Source organism: Grampus griseus (genome assembly GCF_964374135.1).
Source record: "Grampus griseus genome assembly, chromosome: 15".
NCBI classification, from domain to species: domain Eukaryota; kingdom Metazoa; phylum Chordata; class Mammalia; order Artiodactyla; family Delphinidae; genus Grampus; species Grampus griseus.
This window is the reverse complement of record NC_139009.1, coordinates 35092746-35115415: the sequence shown is the minus strand read 5'-3', so window position 1 is coordinate 35115415 and position 22670 is coordinate 35092746. Positions and strand designations below refer to the sequence as shown.

The window sequence follows — 22670 nt, the reverse complement described above, 5'->3', positions numbered from 1 at the left end:
AACCTCACACTTAGAAACAAATATCAACTATCATTAGGATTTTTCTGATATATTGTAGTAGCAGTTGCTTAATTGTCTTCAACTAGTCACAAAAATTATATGAAATGTTTTTCTAATTTTATGGGGGTTTTTAACCTACAAAAAATATAACTTTTATTAGCCCTGCACACTGCAGTATATTTTATTTTACCTTATGTAACGTCACAACTCATGTATTCTATTCATATATAGAAAAGTAGTTTTTTAAATCATATTCTGTTTCTTGTTCAGCAACTCGATCTGTGTACCTTTTATGGTGGAAGCAGCCTGATACATGAAGACATCAAGGGCTTTGAACTTAGGCAAGGGTTTGAATCTTACTTGAAAGCTCGTGGGAAAATTTCCTCCTATCTCTGAGCCTCAGTTTTTCTTCTGTATAATGAGTAGATGGTAATAAGTCTTACATTAATGATTTCTTCTAGCTATTGAAGGAGATAGAGTGAAGTAGAGAAAATATGTGGTACTCAACACATTTTAAATACCTTTTCTCTTTCCCCTTCTTGTTTTGTAATCTGTTTAGTGGTATTGGTGTTAGTGGCGGTAGTGGTTTTGTCTCTGGCTAGTTCCCTAGAGTAAAATACTTTGTTAATCAGAACGAGAATACAGTTTTCTTCCCTGGTGTTGTGTCAGTTAACTGACTCTGTTGTCTTATCCCCAAGGAGTTACCTTCAAAGTTAAGTAATTAATCAGAAAGGGCCTAGAAAGGAGAAGATCAAGGTCACCTGCTCTGGAAGGTACACCTGTCCTGTTGATGAGTCAATAGCTTTATTTTCAATGGCAAAGGTCAACCTTTTCCTAGTATATTGTAAGTTTTGAAATAATCTCTCCTGGCTAACTTTTGGCCTTCAAAATTTTTAAGTCGCAGCACTTTTGGAATATTAGAATCCTGAATAGAAAATGGATGTTTGCCATTCTTGGAATTCACTGGAAAACCTGGCGTTAATATTAGTGTTATGTTAAAGTTATGCACCATAGGGCCGTGTTTACTGTTTATGTTTCAGTACATTTTGAAAAATACGTTGTGTATGACTGTACTTGTCTGTGGAAATATATCTGTATCTGTTGACATATACACACACACAGAGTATATATAATTCATATATATACATATAAGTACTATATATGTATGGATACACACATATACCATATATATCTATGATCTTGAATCACTTCTATGTCTTGATATAGGATGGTCACACTGAGACTTTTAAGTTCAGTTTTTAATGCATTGTGTCTCATTTGTGTTTTTACTCAGTTGCTAATTAAATTATCTCTCTCTGGAATACTCAGTACATCCTCAATTAGTGACTTGGAAAATGTGACATTGAACAGCATCCTGTCATCTATAACCATTGAAGTCATCCAAGAGGTGCAGGTTTTTTCCTGCAGTTACTTTTCTTGGAAAATTATTATCTAAACACTGTCCACAATTATCAAAGGTGTTTTGAAACAACACTGATTTGGGAGGAAAGGGTGGCAGAAAAAAGAGAGGAACATTTTGTGTTGAGAATTGGGTATGATTAACTGAGGAGATGGAAGCAAAGAAGGAAATCTTTTTCAAGTCTTTTAGTCCTGAGGTTGGTCACAGAGACCTCTGAAATACTTCCCAAAAGTACAAATTATAATTCTTTCATTTTAATTGGGCTTGTTTTAGAATGGTGAGCCTCACATTCTGGTAGCATAAACAGATAACCCACCACCCACCCCAAAGGTTCTGACTCACCTGATCTGGTGTGGGGCCCAAGAATCTGCATTTTACTAAACACCCCAGGTGAGTCAAGGATCACGTCTTAAACATTTTGATCACATTACCATTATCAGTGAGCTGTACTACTGTAAGTATATGATATGTAAGTATATTATAGAGCATACTCCAAAAATAGCAGTTTTTTGGAGAATAAGATTTAAAAATAGAAACTTAAACATTTTCTTGTCTCACCCTAGAGCATTCACACAGTGTGCATACCTCTTGCTGGAGACCCCTGATCTAGAGTAGTTAATAGAGTAAATGCAATTTACTCTATAAATTGCATTTATAACCTGTTAGTGGATCATGGACTCTCTTTAGTGGGGCAGAATCAACATCTTTTTTAGTTAAATAGAATAGAAAATATCAAAGCATTCCATGTAGTAGAGATATTTTGTGAACATTTGCTTTCAGTTATATGTGCATCTGTATATCAGTGCACTGGTATGTACCATAAAACATCGTTTCTTACTATGTCTGACTGAGAATCTTGATCAAACAAGTGTGAAAGCTGTTGACCTAGAAGATGGTTATAAGCACAGCCCTTCTATTTACACTTATGTCCACAACCTGTAAAATGTAGGTTTATCTTCTTTTCTTCCCTCCCTCTCTAGATGTTCATGAAACCTTTCTGTACTCCTGAGGTTACTTTTATCTTCCCCTGTGTTATCTTCCAGGAGTATTTTGTAGCTGCCTTCCCCATGTAGTTGTGTGGGCCCAAAGAGATTCCTAGATTCCAAGCTTTAGAATGCCCAGAGGCACTTAATCTGGGGATCTGTGCACATCCTTTTCTTTGAACCAATAAAACGTTATATCTGACTATGAAGAATCGTATCTTGGGTTAGATCTACATTGGGTACTTTTGAAAATAACTCTGGGCTGGGAATTCAGAAGCGGAAGTTAGAGTTCCAATTCTCTGTTACTGGAGGAATGTCGTATAACTTCTCTGGATTTGTTTCCTGGTTCCAGCGTTGCCAGTGTTCCACTAGGTCATCTCTTCCCCTTCTGGCTCTGCATCAGTGATCAGAATGAAAAATAATTGTTGCTTTTTTTTTTTAGAGGCATCTTTATTGTAATATGGTGTGACCAAATGAGCTACTGTAGCAAGTGGTGGTACCCCCAGTATTATTCTGGCACTACTACTCTATTATTACGCTATAAATATACTCTATAAATAGCAGTCTGTTACAGTTACCTACATGATGCCACCTGTTCAATCTTAAGAGCAGTTGTTTTCTCTGTGAACTAATGCAGTCTTTGCTTTTGCTGTACCTTTGCTGTCTCTAATGTATTGCGGATTCACATGACTACTAGTGAGATTTCTGCAGTTTAAGAAGGTTACTTAACCTTCCCAACAAGTAATGGAACCTCAAAAGTAACACATGCCTTTAAAATTTTTGAAAGAAAAAAAGAATGACTTTCTTTCATTTTTAGTTAGAATTCAACATTTCCTTGTGTTTCAAAATAAAAATTTAGGTATAGTGAATTCTTTCAATGGAGGGGAACTGCTTATTCATAGAGCAGTAATGGTTATGAATTGTTATTTTAAATCTCTGTTAACACTGAACTCTATTCTTAGGAAATTTGAGAATCATGTGGTGATTAGCTCTGCTTTATCTTTCAAGAATAGCACTTCATTTTCTCTTGTTCCTACTAGCTTCTTATTTTATTCTGTCTAAAAATAATGCTAAATTAATAACTGATGGTTTTTACTGGATTGGCCAGTTTTTGTTTTCCAAAGTAAGATAAATTCTAATCACTGCCTAATGTCCTATGTGCGTGTTATATAAGTACAATCCATAGACCAGTCATAGCTCTGAAATCTCTAATATGAACCTTTCCATGTGATACTATCTTCTTTGGTTAAGACAGAGTAATTTTTGCAGTTGATTGTAAGTTAAAAGATTGATACCCCTTCACTCTGCAATTTTTTTTTCCTTTATTTTAGCAGTTCTAAAAAAGAAAAGAAAATGTCTGGAATTCTGTGCTGTCCAGTCCAGTAGCCACTAGCCATAAGTGCCCACTTAAATTTAAATTATTAAAATTAAATATAATTAAGGTTTCCATTCCTGCATCACAGTAGCCAGGTAGCCACATGTAGCTGGTGGCTACCCTATTGGACAGCATGGGTAAAGAATATTCTCATTATCACAAGGAAGTTTGATTTGGCATCTCAGTACTAGATTTTTTTCCAAAAGGAAAGATCAAAATTATGATTCAGAAGTAAACTGCTCTTATTTTATTGTATGAATGAGTACACTGCAGAATCACCAGTACCTTCTGTAGTTTTTCTCCCTTTACCAGTTTGGAATATATTTTGGTTGTGATTGGTCAGTTTCTACATGTGTAATATATGTTCAGCATGTAATAGAACTGGGGAGAGTTTTCTTCCTATTTATCCTCACTTTCAAATATATATTGAATACACACCTTGAGATAGCAAGAGATTATTAAAAGAAAAATGTTCTGTGTTTTGAGATTTTCAAAAGGTTTGACAATCAAGTGTGATGTCAGAAGTTTTGTTACCTTATGGTTTTAATGAATTTTAGGTAATATTTTCAAGTAAATATGGTATAATACATGTAATAATGTTGGCATAAGAAATGAGCTTAATTTTAATAGTGTCTGCTTGTTTATTTAATCATGCTAAAGATTGAGAAAGTAAATCCTTTATTTTCTGCAGTTTATAGTCTCATGTATGAGTTTTTGACTTAAGAGCTTTGACAGATGGGATAAAGGAAAAAAGTCAAACTGAGCAGTGGGTACTTTGGTGGGATTAAGAGGATCGTTGGGGGGATAAAAAAATCCTTCCCCCAGGAACAGTAGGGGGGAACCTCAGAGGCTGAAAGTGACTGAGAGGATGGGCACATCATGGTGTCTTTGGAGGATTTTCTTGGGATTGACGAGAGTAATTTAGCAGTGACCCTGCTTTTCTCGCAATCTGCTCAGCTTAGATGTTCATGTCGGTAGGCCGAGGTTGTTGGCAGCAAGATCATCACTGAGCTTGATAAGGCAAATGGCAGCAATTGCTTTTGCTCCTTTTGACCTGTGGAGATTTCCTAATTGGGAGATAAAGCCTAGGGGCATTAAGGATGCTGAAATTTCATCACAGGAGATATGCAAACAATGTAGCAAACAAATCATCTCTGGCTAGGGTTCTTCTTCTTCTTTCTTTCTTTTTTTTTTTTTTTTTTAAATTATGTAGGTTTTAGTCATAAGAAAAGCGAGTTTTTGCTCTTGAGTTTTAAAAAATTGGGGGGGTTTGGGCTTCCCTGGTAGCGCAGTGGTTGAGAGTCCGCCTGCCGATGCAGGGGACACGGGTTTGTGCCCGGTCCGGGAAGATCCCACATGCCGTAGAGCGGCTGGGCCCGTGAGCCATGGCCGCTGAGCCTGCGCATCCGGAGCCTGTGGTCCGCTACGGGAGAGGCCACAACAGTGAGAGGCCCACGTACCGGGGGAAAAAAAAAAAGTTGGGTTTCAAATTTAAGGCTGGGACAAGATTGTGTGAAATTTTACATTTTAATGTAGCAGTGGTTTTAGTTCTGCAGTATGTTCACCTTTAAAAATTGTATGTATCTAGATGACAGAAATTTGAAAATTAATCAGCCAAATGATATGGTGTTAGTAATATGCTTTAGTTTATATTTAAAATATAAAGTGCTGAAAATAAATGCTCATTTTTGTTGCCGAAAGAATAGTTTTACATTTTATAATTATGGTGAGTGTAGAAAAAAGAGGAAAAAGTATCCAGCTTAGGATACAGCAGAACAATGCAGGGCATGCAGTTATTTTAGTCATCTAATATGTCAGCATTCAAGAATCTGAACCGATTGTTTAAAAAAAATCTTGTACTTTGTTTCTTTTGTTGCTCATTTCCAACTTTGTCATCTGTCAGAATGCAAAAAAAAATTATCCTTCTATAACCATTGACAGGATAACACAAAAGCTGTCTCCAGGTCGATATTTTGCAGCAATATTTTTAACATATGAACAGTAGTTTTTATAATTTCACCTTGGTGCTCAACCATTTATTATCGTATCAGAAGCATGTCAGTAATTCCTTTCTAAATGTCTGCTTCTTTTAGCGCTGAGACCCACATCAAGGGCTTCACACTGAACGATGCTGCCAACAGCCGCCTCATCATAACGCAAGTTAGGCGGGATTATTTGAAAGGTATGTCACAATGCTTGACCTTTACGTCACATTAATGCCTCTGCAGATTTTTCTTGTAACGCCCTTCGAATACTTGGATAAAGGAGTCCATTTAGCAAATTACCTGCTTATCAAGAGCCTTTTGTGGTAGCTGAGAGACGTAAATTACTGTACATGCATTTATAATACAGCTTGAATATGAATGTACTTGTCATTTGACCACTTAGTCCAGTTTCCATTCCATTTAACACAAGATGGGTTTTCTTAAGATGAATCACAGCTCTTCAGACATGCAAAATTTGTGTTGCAGAAGGAGAGAAAGTACAGGCTTTCAAGTGCGTTAAAATTCACAGCACAAGTCATTTTGCTCTGGAAATTAACATACTTTAGAGCATCTGAAACAATTCCCAGCAGTTGTTTCTTGCATATTGTGTTGGTTGTATGTGAGTTAGCAAATGAGTTAAATTGAGTGTTAAATGTGTGGGATTGTGCACCAAGTGATTATAATATTGATTTTTAAAACTTAATCTAATACTTCTTTAATAGTTCGTAATGCCAACAGCAGTAAGATACAGTGTTTGTTTGGAGTTTCGAGTTTCGAGCTTTTGAATTAAGAGGATAACATCAGAAAAATGTGGAGATGACTTTGGGGAGGGTTGGAATGAGGCCATTTGTTTGGTAGAGGCTGTTTATGGGTTTGCAGAGGAATGGATTTGGATCGGATAGTCTTATGAATGAGCTCCCAAGGGGAAAAATGATGAATCTCTTAAATTTAGATAAGCATCTTTTCACATTTAATTTTACATTTGAATTTTAGTTGATACAGTAACACCATGGTTTTGCCGATACAACAAAAGACACTTAGGAACTCTTTAAGGAAGGTTGAAACAGCTCTTTAACCGTTAAATATGTTGCCTAGTTTTTTCCTCACTCTGTATATACTCCTCACTTGCATGCTTATAAAATAATATCACATCTCTGAAAGTTGCTGTCTAATTGTGCAGCTTTAATGTTGCCTGTGATGCCTAGAGGTATTGGTCTTTGGATGTCTTCCTAACTGGTTAGGACTGAGTATGTAAGTGATCATTTCTGCCTATGCAGAATTGCTGCCTCAGTATTCTACAGGCAGGACCAGCCTGTTAGAGACAGCTTCAGTCATAATTGAGTGTTGTAGGGCTTGCTATTAAAACTTTAAAAGCTTTCATTTTCTTTGCAATAGAAGAGGCTTTTTGGCAAGTAGATATTTAAAAACAATTTTTTTCTACTTTTTGAAATTTTATTTTTTGGCCACGACACGCAGCATGTGGGATCTTAGTTCCCTGACCAGGGATCGAACCTGCGCCCCCTGCAGTGGAAGTGCAGAATCTTAACCATTGGACCTCCAAGGAAGTCCCTGATAAACAATTTTAAAACATTGAAAAATTAAACTTGCTCCCATATAAATAAGTTCATTTTTATAAATGACATTTTGTAGACATGGAGATCAGAATAAAACACTTTTTTAATTTCAAGGAGTTAATTTTTGAGCTGAATCTAATCAGTGTTTAACTTGACTGCTATCCCACTTGTATGTTAGGTACCCTGTGAAGACAACAAGAAACTATGATATAATTTCACATCTGTTTTCAGCTGTTCACCTGGAGGTTGGTTGAGAGTAGAAGCTATGAACCCACCTCCCAGTGCCTCGCCACGGACTAACCTACTGTGGTCATTGTCAAGGACGGGAATGCTGTTGGCACTATCCACATCTCCTTATTTTGTTCCATGGCTGACTAGAGCTCCCAATTAAAAAATTCAGGTTGCTTTTTCTCAATTCCATCTAAAGCAGGAAGAAAAATAAAGCCAGTTCAAATGCTGTTCTGGAATATTAATAGCTGATACATCACACTGTTGCAGTATAATCAATATTACTAGTAAATTAGGTGACAGTGTGATAAGGACTCGGGGAGGGGTGTGGATGGATACTGCTTTTGGTGTCCCAAAGCAGTAAATCATGAACTGTCCAGAAGTCCAGCCCTGTATGGGAATATGATTTCGGTTCCAAGGTCCCATGCTCCCTTTGGATAGACATAAAATGATCTCTTCTCCTCTATCCTCCACTCTTTCACACACACATGCACCCATAGATGAAGGCTCTGGGGTGGTTAGATTCTTGGGTTGGTGTCTTAACAGTATGACCTTGGGGAAATTATTTAAATTATCTGTGCCTCAGTTTCCCACATATAAATTTGTTACTTACCTCAGAGGGTAGTTGTGAGTGTGACTGCTTAATACTGTGTCTGGCATGTAGTAAGTGCTCAACAAATGTAGTAAAAGCTCAGTAAATGCGCGTTACTATCATCACCATTGTTATCTTATTTTTGTTGCTATTTGATCCACTGGTGTGGGAAGATCCTCCTGGCTGACAATATTCTTGGCTAATAAAAATATTCCATATTATCTGTGTATGACCACCAGTTAAGATTTTATCAAGTTTATTTTCTATAGATAATATTATTAAAGTAGTATAAATAACATTTTTTGTTTCCTGTATGTTCGTGTGTATTTATAAAATTTTATTGAATATGCCTTCTAAACTGCCTATTTTCCCTTTTCCCCATTTGAGAATCACTGGTTTAGAATGTAGATTTGGAGTAATAATAAATTGTTTATTCAGTAATAAATACTTAAATTCATGATGTCTTTTACTTTATCACTTTTAATAGAGTGTTTATTACCCTTTCCCCATTCTTCTGTTAAAGATAGACTGTTATTTGGAAAGCTGCTTTGAGGGTCTTAGTTTTGTGTAGGTTACACTGCTTTAATTTCTATAGAGCCATGAAGTTTTCTTTGGTAGCAGTGATTGTTGTGCTAAGTATTGCAATTTCCCTGCAGTCCATCATTTTATTTAATATAATGATTTTGCTACCCTGGCACTTAAATCAGTAAATCAGAAGGATATTCCATATTTATCCATAATCACATACTTGTAAGTATGATACTTCAAAAAAAAAAAAAAGAAAGAAACTCCTGAGGGGTTTCTCCCTGGGAATCTGGTGAGCTTTATTTTCTCCGAAAAATCAGTGTAAGAAAATATCTGCAAGATATGTAATCGTGTAAAATAAATTTGTTAGTGTGTAAGTTGAGTGTTCCAGTTTGGCTGCTCTTCTTGTATGATCAGTCCTTTTTGGATTAGAAAGCGACATTGTTTTCAAGAAAGAATCTTTGCGGTATTAGAAGATTTTGATAATCATGAATCTTTTGAGTGTAGTAAAATCTGGGAAAGTATGAATGTGGGTAGAGGTTACATATTTTTGGAAGGCCTTTAATTTTTAAAATTTTTCCTTATTTATATTTCTCTGAACTTGTCAACTTCTTTGAAATTAGTCACTAAATGTTATCCCTGAATGGAATCCACATTCTGTCAGTAACATCTGCATTTTCTCTGTAACTTAAAGAAGAAATTTCTCTGGTCTCTGATATCTTACAGTCAAATAAATCTTTATTTTTTTTTTAGGTTTCTCATAAAGTATTAATATTTTCTGTAATATAGAATAAATTATTCATAGCTTTTTGTGTATAGTCATTTTGTGCTCATATTTAAAAGCTAGTTTTCAAAACACATTAAAGTCAGTACGGTTCATATAAAAAAAGCTCTGTCACCTGCTCTTCTATTGTAGACGCTCTAACAACACTAAAAACAGCCTTGGATCTGGAGCAGATACCTTCTAGGATAGCAGTGACCCGCCTTATTCAGGCATGTGCCTTGAAGGGTGATACAGAAAGCATACAAGACATTCAGAAGTTGGTAAATGGACTCGAAGATTCAATTGGACTTTCCCGTATGGTTTTCATCAATAACATTGCTTTGGCACAAATAAAGAAGTGAGTATTTTCGAGCCTTCTTTTTTTCCATTGGATACTGGAAGGAACGTTATCTCAAATCCCACCTTTTGTAAAACTAGGGTATTAGAAGCCGTATCAACTACAGAGGAAGTATCGATGCCAGTTGCTGATTATTCTGTAGCTATCAGGGAATAATTATATGTTAACAAAATATGTTTTAGCTTTAAATTAAATCTTAAATCAACATTTATCAAAATTTTCAAATTCATAAAACTTGCTTCACGGTTGGTAACTTTTCTCATTCATACATTCCAGGCCCTTATTGAAACACTTGGTTGCAAAAGTGAAAAATAAGTTCATTTGAATGTTAGCAACACTTGAAGGTGACACTCTACCAGTACATAGTGAAATGGAAGGCCTAGCAAGCTTGTTAAAAATACACATTTCCATCTTCTCCTACCCATCCACCCGTGTCAACACACATCCACACAAAGGGAGGTATTTAGAGATGATTCTCATACCACCATTTCTAGATTCCTTGTTGAGGATCACTACTGTAGAAGTAAATAAGAACTTGATTTTTATTAACCTCACTAGCAAAGTTAAAGATTCATGGGGGTAATAATGGAATTGACATTTTTCATGCTTTTAGGAAAAAATGTTCTTTAGCAGTTAATCCTACATACATTTAATGGGTTGTGATACGAAAATGTCATGTTGGTTTTTACAGGGCTTTTTGTTCCTCTTTCTTTGGGCAGAGAAGAGGTTTTGTTTTGTTTTTCACCCTTTTAAAACTATTTCCCCAAATAGAACTTTAAACTTTTCCTTTAATAAGAAAATGTGATTATTTTAAGTTAGAAGATCCAAAAAATTATCCAAGTCTTTGTTGCTGCACACGGGCTTTCTCTAGTGTGGCAAGCAGGGGCTACTTAGTTGCGGTGCGCAGGCTTCTCATTGCGGTGGCTTCTCTTGTTGCAGAGCATGGGCTCTAGGCGCACGGGCTTCAGTAGTTGTGGCACGCGGGCTTCAGTAGTTGTGGCTCACAGGCTGTAGAGCACAGGCTTAGTAGTTGTGGCGAACGGGCTTAGTTGCTCGGCGGCATGTGGGATCTTCCCGGCCCAGGGCTCGAACCCATGTCCCCTGCATTGGCAGGCAGATTCTTAACCACTGCGCCACCAGGAAGCCCCTGGATGAAATTTTAAATGTTACCATATAAACAGAGTTTTATATGAGGCCGAGAATATGTTTTTATTCACTATTAAATAATTCTCTAACTAAAACCCATAAGAAAACTTTATTGTAATGGTGTACTCATTTTTAGAATATTCTTGTTTCAGGTAATAATTCCAACATAAAATTGATTATTTGGATTTCGAGTGCCATATCATAACTGTAAAGTATCAATTAAAGAGCATCTTAACCAAAAAGATAGTCATAAAGATAATTTTTTATCATAACTTGCTACATAAGGCCATGTAATTAATTTTTTAAAATAAAAAGTGTGAAGATACTTTTTTCTGAGAATTTTAGTATAAATTGAATATTTTTCAAATGTTATGTATTACCTGACAAAAACAAATTGTAGTGACTGTGGGTTGAGAGACATGAAAAGACATCATCAGCATTTTTAAGAATCCTAAGATGTAATACATTATCTTTACTTCATGCACTAGTGACCAGTTGCAGATTATAATGCCAGAGTTATATAGCATTTAAACAAGTTTTCATTTTACATTCCAAACAGCTGCAGAATCAAGTCTTTGAGATACAATAATTTTTTAAGTTATTGTCTTTAATTCTTCTCTATATGGTTGTTTGATCTTGTCTCTAGAGCAGTTTTTTAAAATAAGCAGCTACTTCAGTTACTGTAGCATAAAGCACCCAGTGATTGCTTGTGCCACCTAAATGTGATTGGGTTCAACTTGCATAGTGTTTTTTATCTGGTTAATTGTAAATATATTTCCTTTTTTTCCTAAAGTGCTTGCATGTGTGAATCCCAAAGTACTCATACTGAAACTGCCTGCAATATTAATACTAAAAGCAAATATTTCCTTATAATTTATTTTACTTTCTTTTACAGTAGTAACATAGATGGTGCAATAGAAAACATTGAAAATATGCTTACTTCAGGGAACCAAACCATGGAACTTCAGTACTTTGGCTTGGCATACTTATTCCGAAAAGTCATAGAGGAACGGTTGGAACCAGCACTTGAAAAGAGTAAGTTAGCTGTTCTAGCCAAAGAACACAGAAGCACTTTTTCTCTCTAGTGAGTCTGGACTGACTTTCTTTGGTGGATGAGTTAGTTATACCACTGTTTAAATGAAAGATTTTTCTTACCTGTCATTTTTTTCAGTAAGCATCATGGCGGAGAGATTGGCCAATCAGTTTGCAATTTACAAACCTGTCACCGATCTTTTCCTTCAGCTTGTGGATGCAGGCAAGGTGGATGATGCCAGAGCTCTCCTACAGGTAATGACCCACCACACATGGAGCAGTGGGGCTTGTGGCTTGTGAGAAGTCAGTTAAGAAATTACTAGACTTAGGTGTGTGGTAGAATACCGGAAATGAAGTGTGGTGCTGCCTGCACATTTAAATTTGAATGTGAATCAAGGTTACATGACAGGGACTGGATTGTAAGTTACAGGTTGCTGGTTTTAAAGATGCCAAATCAGACTAGAAATGTCTTTAGATTTAAGTGGGGGTGGGGGAAGACATGTTTTGCCAAAATGATTTAAAGACAAATGTTTCTGTGCAGATAGGTAATGCAAAACAATTCCTTTGATTTCCTAGTTTAATTTCTCTAACGCTGCTCTATAAATACTGTGCATCACCATGGCAACACAGTTTGCAAACAAAAAGTAGGAAATGTTTGCTTTTCAAGTACAGCTTCTCTTGAATAGTCAAACATTCTCAGTGCCTTATTCAAGATTTATTAAGAATTTGCTTTCTATTCACTTGTGTGTCACAGACACATTAAATGACAAATGCAGGTCTCTGTGGCCCGCACTCTCTGTTAAATTAGCAATCTTTAGGGAAGGAGACAACTGCATTCATGCCATTTTAACAGCACTAAATATAAAGCAGCGCGCCACCAGTGGGTGATCGTAGCTGCCACTGTTAATGTACACAAACAGGCACCGCCGGGGAGCCCCTTCCCAGCAGGTGGCAGTCAAACAGTCACCGTGATCCCGCCAACGGCTGTGTTTGTATAGACTCCCTGTGTCAAATTGAGGCCTGGGACCAATTTCTGGTAGTAAATAGTATTGTATTCACTTAACGTTTTTGCAAGCTGCAGCACCTCTTAAGTAGTAGATAGGGAAGGTAAAACTGTACTCATTTGCTGGAACTCTGCTTTTGATCCTTAAAGTTCATCTAGTTTGACAGTAGAATCCAAGTCATTTTTAAAAGGAATTCCTGAGAAATTTCTCTGTGTTAACATTTTTGTAAAACGTGTAAATTGGCACTGCCTCTAAGGCTTTTTTACTTTTGTTCCTGGAGAGAGAGAAATGCTAGTTAGTTGAGAATTTTCTTGATTGGTTTGGTATGTTTACCTTTTTTTTTCCTTAAAAAAAATTTTTGTTTTAAACAGAAAAGGCAATTTATGATAGGGATTTCAGGAATCTTTTCATTGTTTTGTTGCCTTTAGTATTACAAGTTTTATCTTGAAAAGAATAAATTCTAATGCTTTATGTTTGTGTGTACATACCTAAGTGTACCCACTCAGGGTATATGCATGTCTAGCTGGACGTGTGATAGTATTCATTCAGCTTTAACACATCATTGTGATAGCTCCTTAGGAAGTCACACTTGATATTTCATTTACCAGCTTGTTGATCAAGGCTCTTCCTAGCGAGCAGTCCAGAGTGGGAGACAGTGGGGATGTGGCAGCCGCCTTCAGAGCTGCATGTACCCACAGTGGCCTGTCTAGGGCTCTTGGCAACAGCCGAGCGTTGCTGCAACAGCTGTCTTTTCATTTTTATCCCTTCAGTAGACTGAGGTTTCAGATGATAAACCCTTTACCCATTCTTTACCTGCTTGTCAAACAGTAAAAGATTATTCTTGCTGTAGTGAAGAATACTTTATTCACAGATGTCGAAAGCATCAGTTTATAGTGTAAATGTTCTGTGTGTCCCCAAAAGTTCTTTTTATACTAGTCATTTTAGTATTGACAGTGTTTTAAAGCTTTGAAAGAGCAATGTGCTTTTAGAAACTTAAGAGAATGACATCTGTGATGAGTGTAAACTAAAATAATGTCTTGCCATATTTGATTTTACTATAGCATCTAAGATGGGATAGACACTTGATTTATCTGGTCTGTCATATAAACTTTTTTTTTTTTTTTGAGTTTAACTTTTGTCTCTTTCTCAAGCACTGGCTGTCTATCGCAATGAAAGCCTTTTATAAAATAGAGAGATTGAAATCAGTCCTTTTGTATGCGTAAGTGTAGGTAATTATACTTTAAAGAGAACTTGCTTTGTACATTTTAATTTTTATAAAGAAACGAGCAGTTATCTCCCTGACACCTTATTAAATGTATAATTAACCTTATGATCCCTAGCTCACTTGTGAATGCTTGGCAGTATAATTGGAGGGGAATAGTGTTTCTTTTTTCCCTCTTTCTTTGCAGTCCTAAACCTCATTCTGTGGTTGTGGAAGCGTTGGTTGAATTTTTCCCTTTGCTTTTTAAACAGACCTTATACTTGCAGCGCCAAGGACAACATGCATGAAAGCCTGGCCTAGCTTGCACTTGGTTTTCTTTTTTCTTGCCTTAAAAAACATTGGTCGACTGTTAGACCTTCCTGTTGGTAATGATACATTACTGTATTATTGTGAACTTTCTTAACTGGAAATATTCACCTTGGTCTGCTTGTTTATCAAAAACCTTCACTTACCAAATAATGTTTCAATTTTTAGAGATGTGGTGCAATTGCTGAACAAACCCCAATTTTCTTGGTGTACTGTATTAGGAATTCTCGGAGATCGGGAAAGGTACGGTGCTATTGTACTTGCTGACAAATCAATAATGCTATGAGCTAGTCTTGTTCAGAGGTATTGAATATCATGTAAGAGCTTGTCAGTTCAGGATGTTTTCTAAAAATACTATAGAGATTGAACACTTGCTGGCCTGTACTTGTTTACTTCTTTAGATGTTGATGCAGAGTCAGTTCTGGCTCCTTGGTTGTATTGGAAATGCAGAACAAGTTCATACAGTGAATTCTCTATCCTTGTAGTTATGCATTGAGCCCCAAGAAAGGGCCCTTAGAAATGTAAGAAACAAATCCCGTTGCTTGGGTCACTGGGTAAGTTGCACAGTGCAGAAGCACTGCTGAGGGAGACACCTACTGCAGAGTGTCTCCTGTCAGGTGGCTCAGGTAGAAACCATGAGGTAGATGAACCCGTTAGCTTTAAAACTGGTATGTGCCACGGATTCATGTTCTCAGTTTGTACAGTTACCTTATTTACACTAAAAGGTATGTGTGTATGTGTGAAACAGAACCAAGTCTTATTTTTGATGTTTAAAAAAAAAAGAATAAAAGCATATTTCAAAATTTTTTTTTTTTTAGATTTGATTTTTCATGGTGAGTGGGCACCAGAAACCCTGTTCTTAGTTTATTTGGGCATATTATGAAGTTTTAAACTGAGCACCAATTGTAATGTTTGTTTTATGTGAAACATTTAGGTTGTTTACAACTCTGGGAGGTCTAGTTTTCCTTAATTTTCACATACTTCCCCCATACATACACACACTTTAAAAAATAATTTACCTAATTGCACTTTTTATCTCTGACTCATGTATTTATTTACAACAAACATCATTTAGAAAATATTTAGTTGTCCTTTTTTTTCCTTTCAAAGAGACTGTATAAAATGGTGTAGTATTTGCAGGTAACCTACCACACATCACCTGTATACTTTAAATAATCTCTAGATTACTTATAATACCCAATACAATGTGAATGCTATGTAAGTATTTGCTGGTACACAGCAAATTCAATGTTTACTTTTTTGGGCTTTCTGGATTTTTTTTTTTTTTTGGTCCGTGGTTGGTTGAATCTACAGATTCAGAACCCACTGGATACAGGGGGCCGAGTGTACTAAGATATACAAAAGGGAAAATAGTCCATTAAATTGAATAGGCAGTTCTGTTGCTGTTGTCAGGTTTTTTTGGTATAATGTCCATATATCAGTGTTTTATTTCACTGTTCTTTTGAGTCATGGTAATGTTACCTATATTTAATTTTCTAGGCACCAACTGTGAAGTCTTTGTTAGAATTGATTCCTGAATTAACTGAAAAGGAAGAAGCATACACTTCCATCATGAAAAGCTATGGTAATAAGTTTAATCTGACTTCATTATTTAAGTGATTTAAATATTTGTAGTATAGTCAACTAAGTCTTCAGCTCAAAGGCAGTAATCCTAAATATCAGATAATTGCTTATGGTACAAAATTTATTTAGCCTTAGGATATGTTTTAAAATTGTATTTAAGAAAAATATGAAATTATTCATGTAGTGTTAACGTAAAGTATCTCTGAGCATCTTTTGAGGGGCCCTGATTTGTTGAGTAAGATCCCAGGTTCCTGGAAGGACTTAGAAGTCCACTTGGCTGTACACATTGGGAACCAATCCAGTCTCTCTAAGATGTTACGGAAAAACCTGAATGAACTTTTTGGCCAACCTAATACAATGTAAAATGGGTACATATTTGAGACTGCCACTTGACTTGCCTGTTTACTCCTTCAGTGGTCTACCTACTCCTTTGAAATAACAATCACCTTAATTGAAAAGTGAGCCCCAAGGTTTTACCTGCAGTCACAACTGAAATTCTAGTCTTTTAAGCAGTTTCCTCCCTGATCGCCAGGCAATCACACATGAAAGGGAACCAGTCTAAAGTTTCCTCAGTAATCAAGATAAATGTTAGCATTTGTAAATTATGATCACCTGTCTATCTGACACCCACTGATTTGCTCACTTTTTAATGGGTAAGTAAAGAGTTGCTTTGTCGATTTTATTGTTGGCAGGACACCAGACTGAGCAATCAGAATTCTCCATTTTTCTACCCTTATGAGTGGAACATGATATATTTCAGAATAGTGCTATAATCATAAAGTTTCGTTTGAGGAATTGGCAGACATTGAGTAATAACTAAGATGAAGTAGTGTAAAACAGCATAAAATTACTATTAAATTGTGTAATCCCACTTGGGAATTGGGAGGGAGAAGAGCAGGGAGATCAGGAAGTTTTAGTAAAAGGGAAGATATTAAAATTTTTGCAAATCAGCCACAAGTAGAAAGCCAGCTGAAGTTAGCTCCTAGGCTACTTCATCATCCAGTTAAGTGAAGTATTAGTGTAACTTGTATAGATGTATGTAGATTTTTTAATGTATATTAATAATGTATATAAAATTTTTTTTGGTCATTGCAGCTAACTGTATTCCTCATTTGCTTATTTTAGGATAGGAGAGTATATTGAAAGTCTTTTTTTTTTTTAACATCTTTATTGGAGTATAACTGCTTTACAATGGTGTGTTACTTTCTGCTTTATAACAAAGTGAATCAGTTATACATATACATATGTTCCCATATCTCTTCCCTCTTGCGTGTCCCTCCCTCCCACCCTCCCTTATTGAAAGTCTTTTGGTGGTGTTTAGCTGCTGATCTTGATGTTGATGTAGATACAGACTTCCACATAATTTATTTTACACACTCCTCACCACAGAAGTCCCTGGATTAGCTTAATTTCAAAGTGTGGTTTTAAGCAGAAGATTGAATGGTGTATGCTTACTTTATGATGGAAGACTTCAGTTTGTGGTCACTTTAACTAGCATGGGTCTTTAAAATAGCTATTTGTCATTTTCCTTCTCTTTCATAGCGGGTGATGCTGAATGAGAGGTGTGGGGAAGGAAGGGCGGAGCTTGTAGATTATGAATGCTGAAGGTAGTTAAGTATTCCTTTGCTTTGGGATAAAGGGATCCAGGAGTCCCTGAATGGCTAAGTGTTTTGGGAAAAGAAGAAGATAAATTGGCTTTATCTGTGATTAATATCTTTTTCTCTAGTCTTGGACAGTGATGTTGCATCTGCTAAAGCACTATATGAAAATTTGACTGCGAAGGATGTAAAATTGAATGATCTGTTTCTAAAGCGTTATGCAGTTTTGCTGAAGAATGCTGGAGAGTCTGTCCCTTTCACTGAACCCCCTGTGAGTATTTCTTAATTAAGAGGGAAAAAAAATACCTCTAAAGATTTGTGTGTGCTTCATAATAATGTGTAAAGAATAAGTTGAATACTTAATTACATGAGGATTAGATCTCTGTGAAGGATCCTCCAGAGAGGGCTTTGGGAACTGAACAGTCATGCCATGGGTTTGGCTGCAGGAGAACATAGCCCTCTGGGGCTGAGGTTTAAAATACAAGGTCAGTCTGAGACCTTCAACTGTAGGTATGAATTTATCAAATGTCCTTGGGGCAGTTCCCTCTTCATTTCAACTTGAAATAGGGTTTAATGGCCTGTATTTCAATAGCTAAGCATATTATGTCACTGTTAATTACTTGTTCATTTCCATTTTAAGTAAGTTGGGTTTTCTCTCTTTATCTAGGATTTTTTTAAATTGAAATATAATTGACAACATTATATTAGTTACAGCTATACAACATAATAACTCAATATTTGTATATATAGCAGAATGATCACCACAATAAGCCCAGTTAACATCTGCCACCATACATAGTCACAAAAGAAAAATTTTTTTCTTGTGATGAAAACTTTCAAGATCTGCTCTCCCAGCTGTTTTCAAATATGCAATCCAGTATTAACCATAGTCACTGTGCTGTACATTGTATCCCCTTGAGTTACCCATTGTATAACTGGAAATTTGTGCTGTTTGAACCTCTTTACCCATCTTCCTCCTCCTCAAACCTGCCTCCACCAGCCTCAGGCAACCACTGATCTGTTCTCTGTATCCATGAGCTCGGTTCTGTTTGTTTGTGTTTTTCAGATTCCAGATATAAGTGAAATCATACAGTGTTTATCTTTTTCTGTCTGACATATTTCACTTAGCATAATACCATCAAGGTCCATCCATGTTGCACATGACAAGATTTCATTCTTTTTACGGCTGGATAATATTCGTGTGTGTGTGTGTGTGTGTGTGTGTGTGTGTGAGTGTGAGAGAGAGTGTGTGACATTTTCTTTATCCTTCATCCATTGATGGACACTTAGATTGTTTCCATGTCTTGGCTATTGTAAATGCTGCAGTGAACTGAGGGAGCATATATCTTTTTTGAATTAGTGTTTGCATTTTCTTTGGATGAATACCCAAAAGTGGAATTGCTAGATCATATGTTAGTTTTATTTTTAATTTTTCGAGGAACCTCCATACTGTTCTCTGTAGTGGCTGCACCATTTACATTCCCACCAACAGTGCACAAGGGCTCCTTTTTCTCCAAATCTTCGCTAACATTTATTATTCCTAGTCTTTTTGATAATAGGTATTCTAACAGGTGTGAAGTGATATCTCACTGTGTTTTTTAATTGTATTTCCCTGATTATCAGTGATGTTGAGCAACTTTTCGTGTACCAGTTGGCCATCTGTAGTTCTTCTTTGGCCCCATGTCTATTCAGTTCCCCTGTTGCTATTGAGTTATATAAATTCTTTGTATATTTTGACTATTAACCCCATATCAGCTATATATGTTTACAAATATTTTCTCCCATTCAGTAGGTTGCCTAGGAAATTTTGTTTTATTTACTTTGCTTTGTTTAATAAGAGAAATCATGAGTGCAAAATTCCTTTTTATTGTTTCATTGAACTGAAAGTCACCTAAAACATGTTTATTTCAAACCCCTCAACCTTCCATACCCAGGTGTAAATACCTGCATGCACTTGCCCATGCACACACACAGCAGAGGCTCCTGGTGCCTTAATTCTCAGTTGGGGGCCCTGAACTGGTGATTTCATGAAATAGAGAAGAGTGCTGAAGCTTGAGGAGACTGCAGCCGCTGTGGGCCCAGCAGTCTTTGCTACCAGTTTGCAGTACTTTATGTTTTTAAGTTTTGTACCATCACCTCTTGCTGGTAACTTTTTTTTTTTTTTTTTTTTTTGCGGTACGCGGGCCTCTCACTGCTGTGGCCTCTCCCGTAGCAGAGCACAGGCTCCGGACACGCAGGCCATGGCCCACGGGCCCAGCCGCTCTGCGGCATGTGGGATCCTCCCGGACTGGGGCACAAACCCGTGTCCCCTGCATCGGCAGGCGGACTCTCAACCACTGCACCACCAGGGGAGCCCCGCTGGTAACTTTTATCTGTAACTTTCCTCCCTTTTTTTTTCCTCTACAGGAAAGCTTTGAATTTTATGCAAAGCAGCTAAAAGAGTCAAAGGAAAACCTTTTGTGAAGCAAGCCGGCACTACTTTGTTTTGTGTGTATTTGTGATTCTGTGTCTAAAATGTTACTTTTTAAATGTATTTGAGAGGACAAAATAAACAAATGAAAAGTTACTTTGTTTATGTACTTTTATTTATTCGTAATCTATGATAATATTTAACATCTTATTGACAATAACTGTGTATACTAAGGTACTAGACTTCTTTGGGTTTTGCCTACAATGTAAATCAATGGCATTTTCCTTGAGGCTCCTGGTGTAAGAAGCCATAGTTTTTCAGGGTTCTTCTCCCATTTGACTTTTCAGATTCCCGGCTCTATTTCATTTATTATTTTCATAAAAAGATTGTTCCTTTAGTTAAGACTTGCTTGTCAATATTGTTTATCTGAAAAATTTTGGAGCTGGACAAAATGATGCTTAGTGGGCTTTCTAATGCTTAATATTCTATGAAGTAACAATTCTTTATTAGTGTAAAGCCCTGCGTACTTTTCCAGTTTTGTAAAATGTTGGCGCCAGAAGGCATCTCAGGAGTCATCAAATCCAGCACTCTTCATTTCCCAGTGAGAAGCTAAGACCCAAAGAGACTTGTTTGGTCAGGGTGCTCCCTCCATGCCTTCCCTTCTACCACGGAGGCTCCCACAAACCTCTGTTCACTGAAGTCTCCAAAACTGCATCTGAGTGTGAGTTTGATCATGAAGTAAGAGCAATGCATTTCCTTCATCTTGGTTTCAGGTCTTCATCAGCACAAGCTACACCCTACACTGGACTTGTTACTTCATACTGCCTATCAATGAATATGTGAGTAAGTATATGAAGGAGTGCAACCTCTGTTTGTTTGTATTCAGTTTTATCAAAGTTATCCTCAAATTGGCCTTCATGCCTGTTAATATCTATACTGTAAATAGTTACTATAAAAGAATTTAAGATAGGTAGTCAAGACAGTTTACCATCTTAATATAATGTTAATCTATTTGGGGATTATATTATTTAAAAAGTTGAAAATGCTTTGTGTGAGAGTTATCCCCACTTTGGTGTATCCCTTGTTCATTTGAAATCGGTGATTAGCTACTGTTTTGGTTTCAGTGAGGTTACTTGGTTCCCACCATTTACGTGAAGGGAGACCTTGCCTTGGGGAGTAAGCCAGCCTCACACTGTTTATGCTGCTAACCTGTGTCTTGTGGGATCAACCATTCTGCATCTACAGCCTGCAGATGGCGTGAGAGGGAGGGTAGATGGAGGGAAGCCAAAAAATAAATGTCATCGTGGCATCAACCATGCTTCATCTCTTGTTTTGTAGAGTTAGACCTAAGGAATCGGGCTCTGCCAGTGCCGAGTCCCAGCCTAGAGGACTTAGTAAAGCTTTCCTCTGTGTACTCCTCAGGTGCAGGACCTGTACGTGTTGTTTTGACACTACTGATTTGCCATGAGCCTCACTCTATTAGGGATTCCACTGAAGCAGGTTTATATTTTATAGTTATGCCAACCATAAGATAGTTGAGCTAAATTTTATTGATAGTCATTGAATTAGGTCTCTAAGATGAGGAACGACCTTGGGGCATAATCTGGACCTCCCAGTTATCTTTAGGGAAGCTCAGAGTACAATCTCATTTGCATGAAGTGACTCCAAGCCAGCCTTGTATATGGACTCTGGTAAAATGTGGGTCTAGTGCAGAGGAAATAGATATAAATCCCTCGATGAGCTTTCTACTGCTTAATAACATTTCTAGCATTCTGAACAGCAGGCTGGACCATTCAATATATTACATACATTAAAGAACTATCAAGTCATGCATCTGTAGCACTGTATTGGCTTCCTGTTTTGAATGTAAATATTTAACATGTAATCATTGTATATTCTAGGTGAGCTTATGAATGCTTTCTAAATATCTAATAGCAAAATTGAAATAAATAGAAATATAAACACAATTATAGCAGCACTCAATGGTACCTTTTAGATTCAAATTATAAGCAAACAGCTAATTCTAAAAAGTAAATGTCATAAACTTTGGGAAAGTATAGTGTTTTATATGTAATTGTATGTTCATGTATTTAAACCTAATATAATTTTAATGTGAAATGCTTTGAATAAATTGTATTCCAGCAACCTGTGGGCTTCTTCATTTTTATCTTATTATGTTTTTATATAACCACTTTAAGCCATTTCAAGGACTTGAGTCTTAAAATTTTTAATTAAAAATTGTGTGGTGGCCTCTGTTGTGGCCGGAATTTCCTTGTTTTAAATGGTGTACAGGTTGTGAGTGGGGAACCAGGGAAGTCACTGCTTATCTGCTTTAAGGACAAACAGATAATTCAGTCTGAGATCTCTGAGGTACAAAGTTGGCAAGAATTAGAGTTGGGTGTGTGGTGAATGACACTTACAACAGAGGGGGTTTTATCTTGCTCTAAGTGTCAGACAGAGGGAGCATTTTACAGCTGCACGGATGACTGGGCTCCACTCCACCAGGGCTGTCTTCAGCACACTCCCCTCTTCCTCCTGTTCCTCACTTGTGAATGCTCACTGAGG

General features: G+C 36.7%; 1 protein-coding gene across 1 annotated transcript in view; it reads left to right on the top strand.

The window, feature by feature from the left end:
- LRPPRC (leucine rich pentatricopeptide repeat containing) overlaps window positions 1-22170 on the top strand; it is a 105933-nt gene extending 83763 nt beyond the window's left edge. Inside the window, exons 31-38 of the mRNA XM_082671730.1 lie at window positions 5872-5960; window positions 9599-9803; window positions 11845-11984; window positions 12121-12236; window positions 14682-14756; window positions 16014-16098; window positions 17824-17966; window positions 20102-22170. Of these exons, the coding sequence (XP_082527856.1) occupies window positions 5872-5960; window positions 9599-9803; window positions 11845-11984; window positions 12121-12236; window positions 14682-14756; window positions 16014-16098; window positions 17824-17966; window positions 20102-20158 (910 nt within the window). The 3' untranslated portion in view covers window positions 20159-22170. The remainder of the gene's footprint in view (window positions 1-5871; window positions 5961-9598; window positions 9804-11844; window positions 11985-12120; window positions 12237-14681; window positions 14757-16013; window positions 16099-17823; window positions 17967-20101) is intronic.
- Window positions 22171-22670: the final 500 nt, after the last annotated feature.